Here is a 19,807-nt window from a genome sequence, read left to right on the forward strand (position 1 = left end):
CAATGAGCTCATAATGGCACAATGCCTTCTACTGACCACTTCACAAGTCCTGGATATATGGTTTTAGCATCCTGTAGCTGACAATTGTTTTTAGCCTTCAGAATTTCAATTAAAACTGAGCCCATCATTTTATTTTAATATATTGTTTAAGTAGTATTTTTTTTATTTAAGTGGCTATCTTAAACCTGTTTGTGTATATGTTTGTGGGTGTGTATAGGGAATAAAATTATCTACAAGATGTGGGTAAATTAGAAATATGTGATTAATATGTTGAGACAAGACTAAGTGTTTTGATTTTTTTAACTTGAATGTAGTTCAATAAATGACAGTTTCACCTTCCATCTCCAATTTGAAGGGTATTATTATTAAACCTGCGATTTCTAGTTTAATTATTTGTTCGTGAGTAGATTATAAGTTACTTTATTTTCCAAAACATCAATCAGTGTCCTTGTGTCTACTTAATAAAAATGCTTAATAAATATGTTCATAATAATTTGTTTAAGTACCATGTCTGAAATAGGAATTTTTCCCCCTAAATGAAAACACAAATCATCTCAAATATGTAATATTCTCATAGGGGTGAGAGGAATAAATATAGTTCTTCACTTTTGTAAGATTTGCTCTTTTCTGCCCTTAGTTCCTTGCAGAGCTTGCAGTGGAAATCATTTTTTTTTTTTTCACCCTGATTTTCAACTTGGTGATCTTTTTGCTTTGGTCAGTCACTCATGAATAATGTAAGATGTGTATAGCTTTTTAATACATAGGTTTATAATATAAATGAGTGTCTATTTACTTAAAATTAATAGAAGTTTTGTGAAGAACTCTATTGCATGTGATTTTGTTATATTCAGAATTTGAACAATAAGTTTTCTTATACTTTTCTTTTTTTGTAACTGTAATAAGGAGTGTAGATCCTGTGAACTACACAATTTAGGAAATTCTCCCTAAAAAAAGAAAACAAAATTACAAATACAAAATGAAATTCAATAGTAAATCTATATATTAAAATGAAAACAGTCACAAGAAATTATGAATTTTAAGAGGTTGACAGATATTGCAAAGCAAAACAAAATTTAGAAAAATAGCAAAAAATAAACATTACTCTTTCTCCTCTGAACAGCCACAGTCATGGGGTGATTTGTAGTACAAGTTCACATACTGGAGTGTCCTATCATCCTACAGTGGGCTGGGAGGTGGGTGTATTCCTGGAAGCATTCTTACATTGGGATGACTAATAATAACACAACTATACCCAAAAGTGGCTGTGAACCAGGTAAATACGTTTCATTATATCCAAACTAAATTGTATCCTCAACTCAGCTTGCCCTTAGCTAGATCTCAAAATGTTAATGGCCACTCAGCATCATTCATTACAAGGGGGAGCATTATTGAAGGGAAGAGGCAGTGGAAGGAGATAATGATCATAATTGATTGTGCTAAAATATCTTGTTTTGTAAGTTTTATGAGAACATATGATCCTATAGCTAAGATCCTATAGGGACCCATGCATCTGAAAGGTCCTGAAGTTTAAGATTCATTAGCTTCATAGTTCCCTCTGAGGGAAACTCATTAACAGAAAAGTGACTAACTGAATGTTCCACATGCTTAAAGGAATCGTAAAAGACCATGTGTTTCTCCTTTATTTCATTCTTCTAAATTATTATCCAAAGTTATCTTTTTATTTTTGTTGTTAATGTATTAATATGAAACTACACAAGGAAAAAATGTCCTGTGGAAAATTATATATTTTATACTTTTCATGTTTTGAATAAATTGTGTATATTCAGTTATTAGAAAAAACATATTTAAGAATAGCAACATATGTTTACCACAGCAAGAAAAATTTATTTTTCTTATTGTGAAATCCCTGAAGAAAGGCTCTCTTGTGTTAGTATGCAACTGCCTATAAAAATCATCTGGGCTACTGGAAAAAATGGTAAAGAATGGATTGTATTTATCTTCAGTATGCCTTTTTCTATTTTGGGTCCTTTTAGTCTCTAGGTAGTAAGTTTAAAAGGTTTTAATATATGCTGTCTCAAGTGATTAACTCTGTTATGCCTACACATGAGAATAGAATTGTGCAGTTAAATTCTATCAAAAGCACAAGTAAAATTACACTTGGGGAGAGTACTGTATAGACCAAATTCTAGAGACTGGGAGCAGAATGAGATACTATACAAAGTTCATCTCATGATCCTTCTATAGGAATATGATTAGAATAATTTTTTAAAATGCTGAATGAATTAAATTATTGAAGTACAACTAAAATATGTAGATAAATTGAAATATCTTTACTTCTTATTATGTAACAATTAATATCCTCATAATTTGTTTATATAAAGGTTTGTTTTGGGAAACCTGCCTGGCTCAGTCAGTAGAGCATGAGGCTCTTGATCTCAGGGTCATGAGTGCAAGCCCCACGTTGAGTGTGAAGCCTACTTAACTAAAAAGAAAAAAGTTGTATTTTAATGATGTTAACCATCACATGAGCCAGAACAGCTTCCAGTCATACTATTGAGTCCTCGATCTGTTCTGTGTGAACTCTCAGTCTGACACCTTGTGTTCTAAATGCCATCTAAGAAGATGCCGTATATTTGTAGGATGGAACATTACTCAGCCATCACAAAGAATGCGTCTTGCCATTTGCAATGATGTGGATGGAGCTATTATGTTATTTTAAGTGAAATAAGTCAGTCAGAGTAAGACAAATACCATATGATTTCACTCATGTGGAATTTAGGAAACCAAATAGATGAACGAATGGGAAGGGAAGAAAAAAGAGAGAGGGAGGCAAACCATAAGAGACTCTTAATGATAGAGATTGAAGGTTGATGGAAGGAAGTGGATGGGGTATGGGCTAAGTGGTTGATGGGTATTAAAGAGGGCACTTGTGATGAACACTGAGTGTTATATGTAAATGATGAATCAGTAAACTCTGCTACTGAAACCAGTATTATGCCATATGATAACTAACTAGAATTTAAATAAAAATGTCGGGGAGGGGTACCTGGGTGGCTCAGTCGGTTGATCTCCGATGTCAGCTCAGGTCACGATCTCTTAATTTGTGGGTTCAAGCCCCACATTGGGCTCTGTGCTGACAGCTCAGAGCCTGGAGTCTGCTTCGGGTACTGTGTGTGTCTCTTTCTCTGCCCCTCACCTGCTCACATTCTTTCTCTCTCTCTCTTTCTCTGTCTCTCTCTCTCTCTCACAAATAAACATTAGAAAAAAATAATTTAAAAAAATGTGGGGGAAAATGCCATCTAAAAAAGTTTGCTCCCCTCCTGTGAACAAGACTTGACTGTGACTTGCTGCAGAGACTTGTCCTGGCTATGTATCTGTTCTGGGTACCACCCTCCTGTTCTTTTACTTCCTGTTTTGCTTCTCCTGACAGTATCCATTGGTGACCCTTATGGTACAAGTTCCCTTCCCTGGAACATGCAATGAGTGATGCTGCCATGTTAGCAAAATGAGAGACACAGTGGCAGGCAGAGTCACGTCCATAAGAGGAAGATGGCAACACCATGAGAGGCTTTCAATCTGGGAGAAGAGCTGGCTGATGTCACCTAGTACTATGAGGGGCATAAACAAGGCTTCTGTCCATCTCCTCCCTTTATCCTCTAGAGGAAATCTGCATTCCAGCTAGTCTTCTTTTCAGCATTCTGTGTCCTGTGCCTAAATTCTAGAAGACTCCCTCTTCCCTCCAGAGGATAAAAGCTCAATTCAAATTCTCTTAGCCCATTATATGGAACTAATGAGAGGATTACTTACTAACAGACTCTCATAAGACTTCTTATATGTCTTCACAGAGTATTCCCACCCTTCATTCTTGGTAGGAATATAGATATTCTATATATGCTGTATAATCAGATGTTAAACATTTATATGAAAGTATTTTACATAAATTAATGTTCACTATTTGCAGTTCAAGAGGCCTGTAGATATTATAGCCTTGTTTAAATTGCTACTCAAGCAGAGCCTTATAAAAGATAGAGATTTTGTCTTACATTTCATAATTTTATATAAAATATTATTTTCATAGCAGATATAATATTATGTCTCTGAATCAATGTCGTTCTCATGGAGGCAGGAAAATATTTCTGCTGCAGGACAGCTTAAGAGTGGTGCCATCAGATTTCACTGTTTATTCTTTTATATTCCTAGAAAATAGGCTAAATTATCCAGTAGCTATCTCTGAAATATCATATGATAAATTATTTATCAGAATCCCATTCATTCTGGATGTGTGAAATGAATGGGTGAAAAAATAGTTTGCATATAAAATGAAATCAGTTTAATTTGTTTAAAAATTTTATACTCAAAATTTTCTTCCTGTATTCTTTATTTTTGAGATGTTTAGAATATTCAATAACATTGAATAACTATGAGTTTTTGTCCATAGTTTTTTGAGTTTTTGCCCATCATTAGTCAATTGCCTAAATAGCATAAATGTATGATTTTATGGAAAAGTTATTTTCATAGTATATTAGAGTGCATGTAAAATGAATAATACTTGATAGAATTAATAGTAAGTATTAATTTAGGAATTTAGTTTTTTTAAAGTTAAACAGATTTATAGTAATAAGAAAAATAGTAATGATATACCATAACTTATTGAGTACCTACTTTGTGCCAGATACGCTGCCTGGTGCTAGATATTTTTTGCCCATTTTATAAATGAATCTTTTGAGCAGTCAAGGAACTTTGATACCCAGCTAGTAGTAAGTCATAGAACCAGATAGCAATTCTTGTCTCTTTTACTCTGAAACCTGAGGTCTTTCCATCCCTCTGGGTTGTCTCTGTGTGTAGAGTTCTACAAAATCAGGAACTTTTATCATGGGCCTTTTATTTCTCTGGCACCTGTAGACAATTCCATCTTCCTCCACAGGTGAAACTGCAGAAAGAAGGTAAAATGAAGTAGAGGCCTGATTTATCTCCCATGTGATGGATGTTTTAAAAAAAATGAGGGGAAGAGGGGTTTTCCACAAAAATAAATCATAAACCATGGTTTCCAGTCCATATAGAATGGAGGTTTGACTGACACCATAATTCAGAATTTAACATTTGTGTGAGCTTCCCACACAGAAAAAGCTATCCAGAAGGTTTCACTCCTAAATTAAGATATATGAACTTCTAGCACATATATCTAATTCTACTTTACCATGAAAGGAAGAACATCATTCTATATAGTTATAGAATCTTACTGATTTATCCATGGTATTAGTGGGAAGCAGAATATAATGGGAAGTGACCAATACCCAATGTCAGAATCTAGGTCAAATAGTTTTAAAAAAATCTAATTTATGATGTGGATTAAGCCTCATTTAAAATAAAAGGATAAAATTAAAGGATAATATTTAATTGTGAATTTAAAAAACCTTTTGTTAAATGAATGTGACAGCTTTAAATCCATATACATCATGCTCAGGTTTTGTAATGAAGTAACCCCTTTAAATAGCTCCTTCTATCTTACAGTGTGGTTTTAAATGTGACCTACTTAAATGGACAGAATCTATATTCCTACTAAAGGAATGCCTCATTTAGCTTGAAGTAATTTCTCTAACAAGAAAAATGTACTCAAAATATAATTCTAAAACCTTTATGAATAAGGCCTCTGAGTAGCCACATTACCGTGCTCCAGAATCTGTGCGCTAAGAATTGTGCCTTTTATTCAGAAAAGATCTCTTCAGGTTATCACTGCCAGGATATTTGTGATTATTTTATTTTATTTTATTTTATTTTATTTTTAATTTTTTTGATGTTTATTTATTTTTGAGAGAGAGAGAGACAGACAGAGTGCAAGCAGGGTAGGAACAGAAAGAAAGGGAGACACAGAATCAAAGCAGTCTCCAGGCTCTGAGCTGTCAGCACAGAGTCCAATGAGGGGCTCGAACTCACAAACAGTGAGATCATGACCTGAGCCAAAGTCGGATGCTCAACGACTGAGCCACCCAAGCGCCCCTATTCATGATTATTTTATATTTTTATATCCTGTTTTCCTCCATTCTTAGCTCATAACAATTATGAAACGAGGGGAAGTTATCATTAATTCAGTTATTCATTTGACAGAGGTTTATGTAATGCCTGTTATGTGTACCTAAAATTGTTTTATGTAGCAGTAAGAGTTGGACAGTAAAAAAAAAAAAAAAAAAAAAAAAAAACTCGGGAAGAAATAGAAAAGGTATAATAAAAAGATGTAACAATACAAACTTAAAGTGGTTTAGATCCATTTTGTTTAATCTTTCTTCTTCTGGAAATGGTTACCCAGCCAGGTGTGATTCTAGATGGGGAGCAGGGATGTCTCTTACTTGAGACTGTAGTTTCTTAGAAACCAAACAAAGGGGACAAAGTTAAGAATCCAGTTCGGTTGGTTGTAGTGGAGAAGGCAGAAAAGCAGGATTAACCTGCTCTCAAAAATAGATGGATCTAAGGCACTAAACTGGAGCACTGGGCCAAGGGACAACCAAGGAGAATAGGAGCAGGGAAGATAGCAGCTTCAGGTGGCAAAGCAAAAGGCTGGCAGAACAGACATTAATGATGAAATTGGATTTTAAACATTCTATTTTCTTGGACAATGAGGAGTTAGTCTTCCATAGCTGGTATATAACATTATTTTATGGGTGGGAATCTGTGGGGAGGAGGAACTAGAAGAATTTTACCCTCTTGGGTGTGGCAAATCCATGTCTTCCTTAAGTTGTATTAGTTTACACTTGCGTGTGTGTGTGTGTGCGCGTGTGTGTTCAGAGAGAGAAATGAAACACTTACCAGTTATGACAGTCAACCTCCTTCCCCTGCCCAAACCATCCGTTGGCATTGCCTGTGCTCACAAGGTGATTCCACATTGAAGGGTAGGGGGCAGACTGAACACAGAGTGATAACCTGTGGCCTTTCACACCTCAGTAGCCTCTGAGGACTTCACTGAATTATAGCAGAGTAATAATTAGCGTTAATCATGATGACCCTATGGTGTTAAAAGTTAAATTATTGTATATGTCATTTACTTAAGAAAGCAATGATTGTTAAATTTACCCCCAAGAGGTTAACATTTTAAGTTGTTTGTCATTTGTGGGGTAGTTACTTTTGAAATTAACTTGGAATCGCTTCTCGGCCTTTTGGCTAAGATCAAGTGTGAAATTAACTTGGTGAAACTTCATTCTCTCATGTTGCCAGACAAATAAGTTGTTGCTTTATGTAGCTTTAGTGATACTCCTATTACTCTGTGAACTCTTTCACAGAGTCAAGGGCTAGAGTCAAGGCTAGCCCTTTAATTTCCATATGTGATGAGAGTTATTCTCCATAAAGATTAAATTTTGATTTGGAACAGGAGTGAAGGGTTTACTTCATTAGGTTCAAATTCACATTTATCACCTCATTCAAAATAAAATGTCTTATTAAATTTAAAAAGTCTCCAAAAATATCTCAAAGCTGACTTAAGTATCTTAAAGTGATTACATTTTCTCAAAATTCTCAGAAACTTTTAAAATCCAGAGATCTTGGGGTGCCTGGATGTCTCGGTTGAGCGTCTGACTTGGCTCAGGTCATGATCTTGAGGTTCGTGGGATTGAGCCCTGCATCAGGCTCTGTGCTGACAGCTCAGAGCTTGGAGCCTGCTTGAGATTGTCTCCGTGTCTCTCTGTCCCTCCTCTGCTCATATGCTTTCTCTCTCTCTCTCTGTCTCTCAAAAATAAATAAACATTAAAAAAAATTAAATCCAGAGATCTTTATACTAGGTAATTCCATATGATATGAAATTAGTTTCCTCCATTCTTAGCATCGTTATGCTTTTTTCCTTATGGCATCGTTTGTATGGTAGATCTTCAACCATCCATTGCTAATAACATGTATTTTATCAGACCTGACAATATTACTGCCTGAAGGGTTATATTTTTATTCATTATAACAGTGTGGACTTGAGCTTCAAAGGAAGAAAAAAGTCAAACTATTGTAGTTTGAATACTTTAATAAATGTCAAATGATAAATGAAGCTGGTTCTTCAGTAGCTGCAGGGTGTGTGGATAAGAAAATATGATGTTCACATGGTGATATAAATGGTATTATGGGTGTCTTACCTTTTATAATCTGTCTTTGCCTCTTACCACTGTAGTTGTGAGAGCTAGGAATGATGAGGTAGGATGCAGGATTTTTGTTGCTGAGTGAATTAAAAGTGAAGGAAATTTTAAATGTAAAACTCAATCATCAATCATCTCTTTACAGGGATAAATACAGAAATGTGCTTTTGGTATTAATAGGCACGTAATCACTCCTCACCTACCTACTCCCTCTAAAGAAAAGCTGTAAACTGGATGTTGAACATGAAGCATGTCCATTATTGCTCAATTCTCATTTTAATGAAAACTTTAGGATATTTGGGATGTCAAACATGCCCCAGTAGGAGAGCGCAGAATGCCTCAAGAATTGTAGGAGATCACTATGTCATGTGACTGTATGGAAGAAAAAGTAAGTGAAGCAAAAGCTCATGAAAACATCAGTACCATTATAGAGTTAGATGTGGCAGGCAACCTCTAAGATGGCCCCAGTGATCTTTGCTTCTTTGTATTCTCACCCTTATATATTTACCTCCCCTTAAAAGTGGGCCAACTTAATGACTTTCTTTTAACTAATTTAATATAGCAAATGTGATGGAATAGCACTTCTGTGATCAGGCTAGATATGATGATGACTTCCACTGTGGTAGTAGACTCTTTACCTTAGTACCTTTGATGAAGCAAGTTGTCATGTTGACACATAGCAAGGAAGTGAGGGCAACCACCAGCCAACAGAGGGCTAGGAATCAAGACCCTCAGCTCAACAGCCACCAACCATTTGGGCTTGAAAAGAGATCTTTCTTTAGTCAAGACTTTAGGTGAGACCTCCAACCCTAGCCGATATATTCATTGCCATTTTTTTAATTAATTTTTTTTATTTGAGAGAGAGTGAGCATGAGCAGGGGAGAGGGGCAGAGAGAGAGAGAGATAGAGAGACAGAGAGAGAGACAGAGAAATCTTAAGTAGGTTCCACACTCATCATGGAGCATGATGTGGGACTTGATCCCACTACCCTGGTATCATGACCTGAGCTGAAACAAGAGTTGGATGCTCAACTGGCTGAACAACTTAGGTGCCCCTCATTGCAGCATTTTGAGAGCCCCTAAAGCACAGGGCTCAGTTAACCTATTCCCAGGTTTCTGACCCACAGAAACTGTGAGATTATAAGTATTTGTTATTTTAAGCTTTCATATTTGTGGCAATTATATCACGATAGAAAACTAATACTTTGGTGTATTGTTAGCTAGGGCTCCCATAACGAAGTAACACATACGAGGCTGTTAAACAACAGAAATTTATCTTCTCAGATTCTGGAGGCTAGAAGTCCAAGATCAAAGTTTCAAAAGGTTGTTTTTACCTGAGGGCTCTTTCTTTGGCTTGTAGGTATCTTTTCCCAGTGTCTTCATGTGATCTTCCCTCAATGCTTGTCTGTTCTAAACTCCTCTTTTTAGAAGGACACCAGTCATGTTGAAGTAGAGCTTACGCTAATGACCTCATTTCACCCCTTTAAAGACCCCGTCTCCAAATACAGACTCATTCTGAGGTAGTAAGGGTGTTTTTTTTTTTGTTGTTGTTGTTTTGTTTTTTTTACAAGACATGATACAGCCCATAAGAATAGGCTATATAAAATTATGTAATTATGTTCATCTTTATGGCTAAAACTCTGTATCACATATTGTCAATAAAGATCTTATTTTTCTTTAATATAATTATATAGATATCAGTTGACATATATAAATACTAAATGATAACATATACGTAATACATATCACATGAGATAGCATATATATTTGCATATCCCTGTCTTTATAAAAATTATAATTCCTATAAGCAAGTATTTTGCATATGTTTTACATATGACACTTTACGGAATTTAAGATGGTCTAGATGCAATTTCAAGTCAGGTTTAATCTTTTATGTTTACTTGTGTATTTCTAAATGAGAATATTCTAGAAGGAGCTTGTGTTAAGAATGAGAACCTATTAAAGAGATGGGGGTTTGAAGAATTTACATTTTTTTTGAAGCACTAACAGTTTCAGATAATGGTAAGGGGAGAAAATATTTGCCTTTATATTTGGTAATCCAGATACAATGGATACATTGCTAGATCCAATACAATAGTATGCTGATTCTTTAAAACACCGTTTCTATTTGAGCTATTAATAACATTATATACCCACATTGAGCGTAGAGATTACTTAAAAATCACTATGTATGTTTAAATTATTTTTCAAAATTGCCAAAAAAGTATTATGTAAAATAGGTTCTTTTTTTTTTTGTAAAATATTCCATTGATTCTCAGAAGTGTTGTCTATAGACCCAGGAGTTCCTGAAACCCTCCTAGAGGATCTACAAGGTCAAAACTATTTTCATAATAAATATAAGACATTGTATGCTTCTGTGGTGTGTGTGTGTGTGTTGACATTTGTACCTATGATGCATAAGAAATAGTAGATAAAGTTGCTGGCACCTTTACCTGAATCAAATCAGTAGCATCAAACTATATAGTCTGTGTTTTTCAGCATCATACACTTATAGACTAAAAAAACAAAAACTTATTTCACTGAGGATTGGACTTAATGAGCCAATTTACTGTTATTAAATCCTGACCTTTGATCACACATCTTTACATTACAACATTCTATGTAATTAAATGATTAGAATGGGTAGCGCTCAGGCTCCATACGGAGGTACAATGGTTGTCTTAAGGAAAAGTACCCTGTAGTTGTTTGAGATGGAAGCTGAACTAGGTACTCTCAGGGAACACCATTTTTACTTGAAATTACAACTGAAAAACTAGTTATGATTATTCAGACTTAGGTTTTTGAGAGACATTTTATCAAAAATGAACAAAGTGAGCCTATTGCTTGAAGGAAAACTATTGACATTTATTGCTAGTAACACAATTCAAACTTTCAAACAAAAATTAGAATTTTGGAAAACTTATATTTACCCATGAGAACGTGATGAATTCCCAAATTTTAAATATTGTTCTGATTATATTAGTGGTGATATTAACAATTGTTTTTATGATAGTAGGTAACAAAATGTGTCAGTGTTTGGAAGAACTACATAATGCACTAAACCAGTATTTTCCAAATGGTTGGTGCATCACATTATAATATTATGCCTTGGTGTAAAAGATTCGAAGTACAAGAAAGAGCAATGAATTTTAATGTAATGGAGTAAAATTTTACTATATTAGAAAATGTATTATATTAATGTTGAAAATTAATTTGATTTAAACATTAAAGTTCATGACTTCATTGGTATGGTTTGGGAAGTACATTGATAAGATTTCAGATTTCGCATGGCAACTAACCTTTAAGAAACTACCACTTGTTGGAGTTTGGGGATAATATTAAAACATAATATCCACAATTATCTGAAAAGACTGTGACAATACTGTTTTCCAACTATATAACCTTATGATGTCAGATTTTCTTCATTTACTTCAAACAAAACAACATATTGCAATAGATTGAATATAGAAGCAAACATGAGAATACAGCTGTCTTCTATTAAGCCAGACATCAAAGAGATTTCCAAAAATGTAAAATCATGCTGCTCTTTATTTTTTCATTTCAAAATCATTTTTTGAGTATAATTGACATGATATAATAGTTTCAGCTGTACAACATAATAATTGGAAAAGTTTATACATTATGCTATGTTTATCGCAAGCATAGATACTATCTGTCCTCATATGTTCTTATGAAAATGACATTAACTTTAAAAAAAAAAAAAAACAGGGGCGCCTGGGTGGCGCAGTCGGTTAAGCGTCCGACTTCAGCCAGGTCACGATCTCGCGGTCCGTGAGTTCGAGCCCCGCGTCAGGCTCTGGGCTGATGGCTCAGAGCCTGGAGCCTGTTTCCGATTCTGTGTCTCCCTCTCTCTCTGCCCCTCCCCCATTCATGCTCTGTCTCTCTCTGTCCCCAAAAAAATAAATAAAAGTTGAAAAAAAAAAAAAAAAAACCAAAACAAAACAAAAAAAACCAGTATTTTTCATGAAAAGTATGTTATTGTGCTAGAGTTAGAAAATCAACATTTTGCTACCATCAAAGTAAAGACTGGTTCAGACAGGAATCCTCACTGAGTGCTAAATCTAGAGGGAAATTTTGATGAAGAGCAGAATGTTTTCCTGACCATAAAAAGTCTCATCACATATTAATTAGTTACAAAGGAAAAATAAGAATATTAATATTCAGCAGAGAAATTCAACAGCACCTTAACCTGGTAATCAAAGTTACACTTTTGAGAAGCGTTTGGACAATGTATACCTCCAGATGTGATAGCCTGAGAAGGAAAATGTTCTAGCTGAGAATGTATAGCCTAAATAAAATCAGGAGCGAACATTTGACGATACCAAAATGAGAATCATTCTTTTTCAAAGATAGACATGATGGAATTCTTCAAAACTGTTGGGTCATAAAAGACAGAAACTATGAAATATTCCAGATTAAAGGAAACTGAAGAGAAGTGACAACTAAGTGCCATATCTGACCCTGGACTGCATCCTCCACTAAAGGGAGAAAAGTCCTTTAAAGGGCATCCTTGGGTTAAATAGACAAAGTTAGAATATGGATGATAAAGTATCAATGTGACAGTTGCTGAAGCTGGTAACTGTAGTGTCTGTGATTATAAGAGAAGATCACAGTTCTTAGGTAATACACACTGAAATTTTAGGGGAAAAGAACCCTGATGTTTGTAACATACACTCAAATAGTTTAGAAAAAAAATAGGTATAAACCCATTTATTTGTATGTATATTTGTATATTAATTAAATATGTGTAAAACTATACACAGACATATATACATAGGGAAAGAGCATAAATGATTTTTTTAAATGGGTAAAATGTTAATAATAAATTTATCTGTATATAAGTGTTTTTAGTACTGTTCTTCAAATTTTCTGTAAGTTTGTTAATTCCAAATAAAATGTTTAAAAACTAAATGCAGTAACTTACGTTAATATAATGGGTTCATTATTTTTAAATGAATTAATATATAATGTTTTTATTAGTTTTGTTTCTCATAGAGTAAATATTAACAGATCTAACCCATATAAATAAAACTCCTTGGGGTTCTCAGTAATTTTTAAGAGTGCTAAGGGCTTCTGAGATGACAGAGGTTGAGGATGATTGGTATACACCATATGTGGGTGGGTGGTTAGATGGGTGTTCCCCTCCTTCTCTTAAGGCTCTTTTATGATTCTACTTAATGAGAACTGATTTGGTAGATGCCACTAACTTTATAGTCTAGGGCAAATCAGTTAACCTCTTTATGCCTTATTTTTTATATTTTGAAGATAGATATAATGTTGCCTGTTCTCACAGGGCTATTGTAAGATTTAAGTCAGTTATTTATGTAAGGCTCTCAGCTAATGACCACTCTGCAGTGCTGTCCTTATTGGAAACATGTGTTTCTGCCCTGTTCTTCTTTTTTGCCATTTATTTTGTAATGTGGCCATTGATTTTGGTTATAAATATATACATATGAACCACCACAAAGAAGCCAAAGAAGAGTGTCTGAATAGTTCTTAAAATGCAAGTTACAGTGGTCATGCTCTTTCAGAGAAGTGGTTAGGGATACCTAGAAGGGTGAAGATAAGCAGGCAGTTTGGGATTTTTGGAAGTCTCTGATAGAAGGAAGAACATCATAAACCTAGGAAGTTGAACCAACAATGAAGAGTGGTTGATAGAAAATATGACAGGACAGGAAATCCTTTTCATTAGGGACAAACTATAACCCTACTTAGCACTGTTTCCATGGCATTCCAGTGTCTAGATAGGCACCCTCTGCTTAAATGTGTATGTCTATTTTGGGTTATGTAAATTGTTGTAATAATATATACTTAAGGTAAAAGAATACTATTGTGCCATTTTCACTGTTTTCTCCAACCTACCTAAATTCAGCTCTGTTCTATATCTCATTCTATCAAGTATCAAGCCAATGAAAAAGAAAGAAAATTAAATTGTTCAACTATGCTATGTTCACCTACTTACAAATTATCACTTTTTAAAAAGAGATCAAAAGATCAATAAATGTAAAGACTTTATGTCATTTTGATATGCTTTTTTTTGTCTTGTAATCTTTTTTGCTAAGAGCTGTGATTTATTTTATTATTCTTTTTAAACAGATCATCAGAAACTGGAAAGAGAAGCTAGAATTTGCCGTCTTTTGAAGCACCCCAATATTGGTAAGGAAATCTTTTCAGTGTATTTTAAATGTTAACCAAGGCTTATGTTATGGATTGTTTAACCATAAAATGTTACTTTAGTAATTTAGACTATTTGAAACTTAAATTTTTTTATTTCAATGTTTATTTTTGAGAGAGAGAGACAGAGACAGAGACAGAGAGAGGGAAGGTGGGCAGAGAAAGAGATACACAGAATCTGAAACAGGCTTCAGGCTCTGAGCTGTCAGCACAGAGCCAGACGCTGGGCTTGAGCTCTGAGGGGCTCGAACTCTGACCGGTGAGATCATGACTTCAGTCAAAGTCAGATACCCAACCTAATGAACCACCCAGACTCCCTGTAGACTATTTGCAACTTTTAAGAAATAAATTCCTAATTTTTGGTCTTGATTACATTTGATTCTTTACAATTTTTGAAAAGTTTTTCAAAAGGTAGCAATTCTATGTGTACTGGCACTTCAAAAATAATATAAAGTATCATTAGGTTAATAGTCCTTTTATGTGTTTTCAAGGATTTTCTACCATTGCTGAAGTTTGGAGACAGAATTTATGTCATTATTTTAGTCAGCTAAATTACTTTTTACCCTATCCTGTGAGGAGTTTTTCTTATAATCATTGATTCTTTTCCAGAAACTAGTAAAGTTATTTTAGAATATTATCCCTCATGAATTACAAAATAGCATGATAATGTTCAAAATTAAAAAAAAATGCTGAATATAAGAAAAATAGAAGAAAGAAAGGAAAGAAAAAGAGCACCAAGAAAAACAAAAAGAACAAGAACATGATTCTGTGAAAATAGTTTTGATTATTTTGGATAAATAGCACTGCCCATCTCTGGTGAGATTTCTTGTCAACCAAACTGTGATATAAAGGTAGTGAGAGAGGGAGTGATAATGTGGTAGAATTGCAAAATCATTCACTGAGAAGGTTTATAGTTCTTCTATTTTTATGAATAGGACCATTCAATTTCTGTTCCTCTTGTAGTTTTTAGTATCCTGCATACTTCTTAGATTCTTAAGTGAATGAATGGATACTGCCAAGTAAATCTGAAGCCTTAATAAACTAGCAGCTGTCTAAAGTGAACCTTTTGGTTGGAGAGAGAACAAAACAGTGCTGAAATGTAAATCTACCTCTTTTTAAGTATTTTACCCTGATGACAGTCTTTGGCATTTCTTTGTTGGCTATATTATTTTGCTAGGGCTGCCATAACAAACTACAACAGATTAGATGGCTTTTCTCACAATTCTGGAAGTAAGAAATCTGAGATCAAGGTGTTGGCAAAGTTTGTTTCTTCTGAGACTTCCCTCCTAGGATTGTAGATAGATGTCTTCTCCCTGTGTCTTTACATGGTCTTGTCTCTGTTGTAATTTTCTCTTCTTATAAGAGCACCATCATTTTGGGTTAGGGTCTACCTTCATGACCTCATTTTAACTTAAATGCCCTTTCAAGACCTCATCTTCAAATACAGTCACTTTTGGAGGTACTGGGATTGAGACACAATTTGGAAAGACACAGTTCAGCCCATAATATTGGCTAGTGAGAAATTACACAATATGACCCACTATGGTTTAAAGAGCAGTGTTCATGCTCAGGTTTAAGATAAAATGAAATTTTATGCACTTGTTATTCTTATGAACAAGAGTTGTTATTTTGTTTTTAATCAGAGTCTTTCTGTGAAACTCAGTTTTTGTAGATAATGAAACTAGTTGTCCTCATTTCCTCTAGGAGACCAAAGTCAAACATTCTAAAGACACTCAAACTAAAACAAGAACAATTTTCATTTTGAAAACCCATGTAGAATAACCTTACTAACGAAGGGGAAGTTGTTCATGGGGGAAAGTTCTAAAGTTTTCTGAGCTAGACAGCACCTTTTACATACCCTGCCACTACATATAATTTTTTTCAGTGGTCCATAGCAGCCAATATCATGGCTCCTTGGTTGCCTCATTTGAGATTTTCTTCCATCTCTCAAGAGTTCAGGAGTATGAAAGCAACTATGAAATTACAGGTCCTTGAATTCTGGGATCTGTTTATAATCACAAGAAAGATTTTTAGTGACCCCGTACTGCAGGGTATGAATCATCGATAGATTATACTTCTAAGACTCACTCTCAGAAATGATAACAGTGGCAAATTCATTCATATTATTCATTCATTCAACAAGTTAATTCTCTGGTAATACAGCAGTAATACAACAGACCATTATACCTGCTCTCATATAGGTTGCATTTTTGGGGTGGACAGACAATAAACAAAGTATAGGATATTATATATTGTGATAGGTACTGAGAAGAAAAATAAAGCAGGGAATGGAAATTGGGAATGTTGGGGGATTTTGATTTTAGATAGTTGGTCAGGGTGACTTTGCTGAGAATGAAACTGGAAGACCTGAAGAACAGGAGGAAGCAAGTCATTTGACTCTCTGGTGAAAAAAGTATCAACAGACAGAGGGAACAGACAGCCGATATAAAAACTCAGAGGCCAGAGCTCATCCAGTGGATTCCACCAAAACTTTTTTTCTATTTCGAGAAATGTGTTTGAGCTGTTTTTCATTCTGTGTTATCTTAATTGATTATCTTAATTGATCTTCATGTTATGCAACCTGACGATGTTGTATGTTGTCATGTAAAGAGAGATGATTAAACACCAACAGTAATTGTCAAAAAAAATAGTAGCAGCAAACTAAAGATAGATGCCATAATGGACATCTGAGATTACACTGAAGAGTAGAGGCAAACCGTGCAATAAGCAGAGTCCTGCTGTTCCTGTTGAGATTATTGCACTTGGTTAACAGTGTCACATAGATCACTCGTGCTTACTCACTACTGCTTCAGTTCACTCCAGAAAAACAGCATTTTGTCTTGATTCTCCTGAATAGATGTGATATCTAGTATGGGACTCTTATCCTCTTTTTCCTTTCCTCTATTCTGTTTTTTGCTTGGTTACCTTAAAATCTCTCAGGCTTTAGAACTTGAAGGAAGAAAATACAACTTTTGACAATTTTTTCTCCTGTGAAAATTTGCTGGTTACTTTTTTTATTTTTTTATGGGCCTTTCTCTTGGCACAGAATTGATAATCTGAGAACTTGCAAGGAAAAGGTTTCTCTTGAAGAAACACATTATAAACCAACTAAAATTGGTAATTCATAAGCCACTTTTTTTTTCTTTAGTGTTTTTTTAATGCTTTTCTGATTTTCAAAGTAAAACACACAGTGGAAATTTTGGAAAATACAGTGATTTCTAAAGAAGAAACCAAAGGAAACAACTTTTAAGATTTGTGGTATTTATTTCTGCCTTTTGTGGATAGATCTTATGTGTAATGATAACTTTCGGTATTCTCTTCTACATGCTTTCATACCCATTTAGATAAACCATGAAAATATAATTTTTTAAATTGTCTTACTCAACAAAATTTATTTAGCGTATAGCCGTTGCCAGCAGGTTTCTAGACTCAACACACTGGTGGAGATGAAGTGGGAATCAAGAGAAACAATATCCCTGCTTTTCCCAAAGGTCACACCATAGTGTAAGGAGATAGACCATAAATGGCCATCATTATGTCATGGAGATTAGTTCTATGCAGAGAATTAAAATAGGGTAATTTGACACCAGAGGATTGGGTGGCTGCTATCAAAGAGAAACAGAATCAGACACTCATTAAAGTCAATAGACAGATTTTATTCTATATTATTGCATTAGGGTAAAGAGTTTAGCTCAATTTCAAATACAGCAGAGACAAGTAGGGATTTATAGCCAGGGAGCAGAATGAGGGGTCAATGAAGTGAAGATTACTAAGAGGAGATATCAAACGTGGGGGGATTCTTAATGAACTTACTAAACTACTAACAAGAGTCTTATTAAAGGAAGGCCATAGACTTTGACATCAATGGTGAGGGATGAAGAACTTGATCAGATGCCAGGGGCAATCACATATCAAAGATGGAGGGATAACTTGGTAAGATTCTTTGCTAAGACTATCTTAGCCAGGTTGAGTATAGGGCTGAGACAAGGCCTAGTCAAAAAGTGGGCTCAAAGGAGCCTACATTTTGGTCAAGGGGACAGTCTTTGTCACTACTTTGTCACATACTTGCCAGGCAAGATATGTCTGCAGGGGTCACATTTAAATTGATATGTGTAAGACAAGAATCCATGATGAAGAACCTTAGGGAGAAAAGGTTAGAGAAAGGCAGAGTGAACTTCCCTGTTAGGGGAAGAGTCAGAGGATCGGCGTGGAGCCTACCATGAGTGAAGGAGAGAGCAACCTGCCATAGGTCCGAAGGATAGGTAGGTGCCTGACCACCTAGGGCCTTGTAAGCCAGGTTAGAGTTGTTTAGGTTTTATTCTAAGTGCAATGAGAAGCCAGTAGAAGGGTCTTAAGCAAAAGTGTGTTGTCATCTGATTTGTTCTGTCTGCTATGTGTAAAATGGACTGTAGTCACCTCAGCACAATCAGAGATGATATAGTGCTTCATTAGTTCATTAGAACTAATTAAGGTGTTTATCACCCTTGGCACCATCTTTTTGGTAAGAATTTAAATAGCTACAGGTGGACCTCTCTTCTGTGTGCTCCACATAGTCCACAAGAAAGCACCATGCGTCTTTTGGCTCAACAAATTTGGGAGTGCAGGCAGTTTCCTGAGCAGCTCCATCTTTTCCCTGCATTTAGAGCAGCTGGCTTGACAATTCTGGTTGAACCCCCAACGAGAAAGATTATAGCGAACTTTATCTTCAGGTGTTAAAGAAATGTGGAGATAATATCTCGCCTCAATCTTCTGTTAATTAGCTTATTTTTTTATTGTTATGTTCATCCTTTATTTTAATAAAATGAGCTCATTTTTTCTTGAGGTATAAACAGATCTGGGGTAAATCAAATAGTTTGAGCTATGTATGTTAGCATATCTACTAAAGTGAGGGAAAAATACCTTTAAGGTAGTGAAATAAAATACTTGAGGCAATAGCCAAATTGTTCTCAAAATTATTTTATATTTCTGTTGTTTTCATACTTGATCTTTGGTAAACATTATTATTGAGGAATTTATTGAAACCTTTGGTGAAGTCCAAATAATTTAAACAGGGAGTTTTGGGAGATCAGGCAAAATGCTCATTTACTGCGACTATATGAATCTGAAAAGAAGTGGGCCAAGAAAGGAAAAGAGAAAATATCAAAACTCTGATCTAACCTATCTGAGGTCCCAAGTGAGAAGATACACACTTACCCTTTATTTGTAAGGAGATCGATATGTGAGATAGCTTTTCGGTTTGTGGGATGATAAATTTTGTTGCTGGGCTATCCCATTCTCTGAAGACCTGAAGTTACACTTTGTGTAGACTTTAGAAAGAGCAAGACAGTTTTTTGAAAGTGTAAAGGAACATTTGTATTTGTAGAGGATCAATACCTCCTTTGTAAGGTAAGCCTTTACTGATAATGGCTCAATGAATCCCAGGAGCTAGAGAGCCAAAGGAAGGGCTATGTGGCCTTAAAAAAAAATCTAGTCTGTATTATTACCCTCAGACCCCTAGTACAGTGAGTTAACCACTCTGAGATAACATCATAATACCTTAGTGATTAC

General features: G+C 35.0%; 1 protein-coding gene across 19 annotated transcripts in view; it reads left to right on the plus strand.

The window, feature by feature from the left end:
• CAMK2D (calcium/calmodulin dependent protein kinase II delta) overlaps positions 1 to 19,807 on the plus strand; it is a 315,318-nt gene that overhangs the window by 88,368 nt on the left and 207,143 nt on the right. For all 19 annotated transcript variants that reach the window (XM_040475237.1, XM_040475297.1, XM_040475342.1 and 16 more), the window contains exon 3: positions 14,183 to 14,242. In XM_040475237.1, the coding sequence (XP_040331171.1) occupies positions 14,183 to 14,242 (60 nt within the window). The remainder of the gene's footprint in view (positions 1 to 14,182; positions 14,243 to 19,807) is intronic.

The sequence above is a fragment of the Herpailurus yagouaroundi genome, unplaced genomic scaffold (genome assembly GCF_014898765.1).
Source record: "Herpailurus yagouaroundi ecotype Mexico unplaced genomic scaffold, PumYag 28, whole genome shotgun sequence".
NCBI classification, from domain to species: domain Eukaryota; kingdom Metazoa; phylum Chordata; class Mammalia; order Carnivora; family Felidae; genus Herpailurus; species Herpailurus yagouaroundi.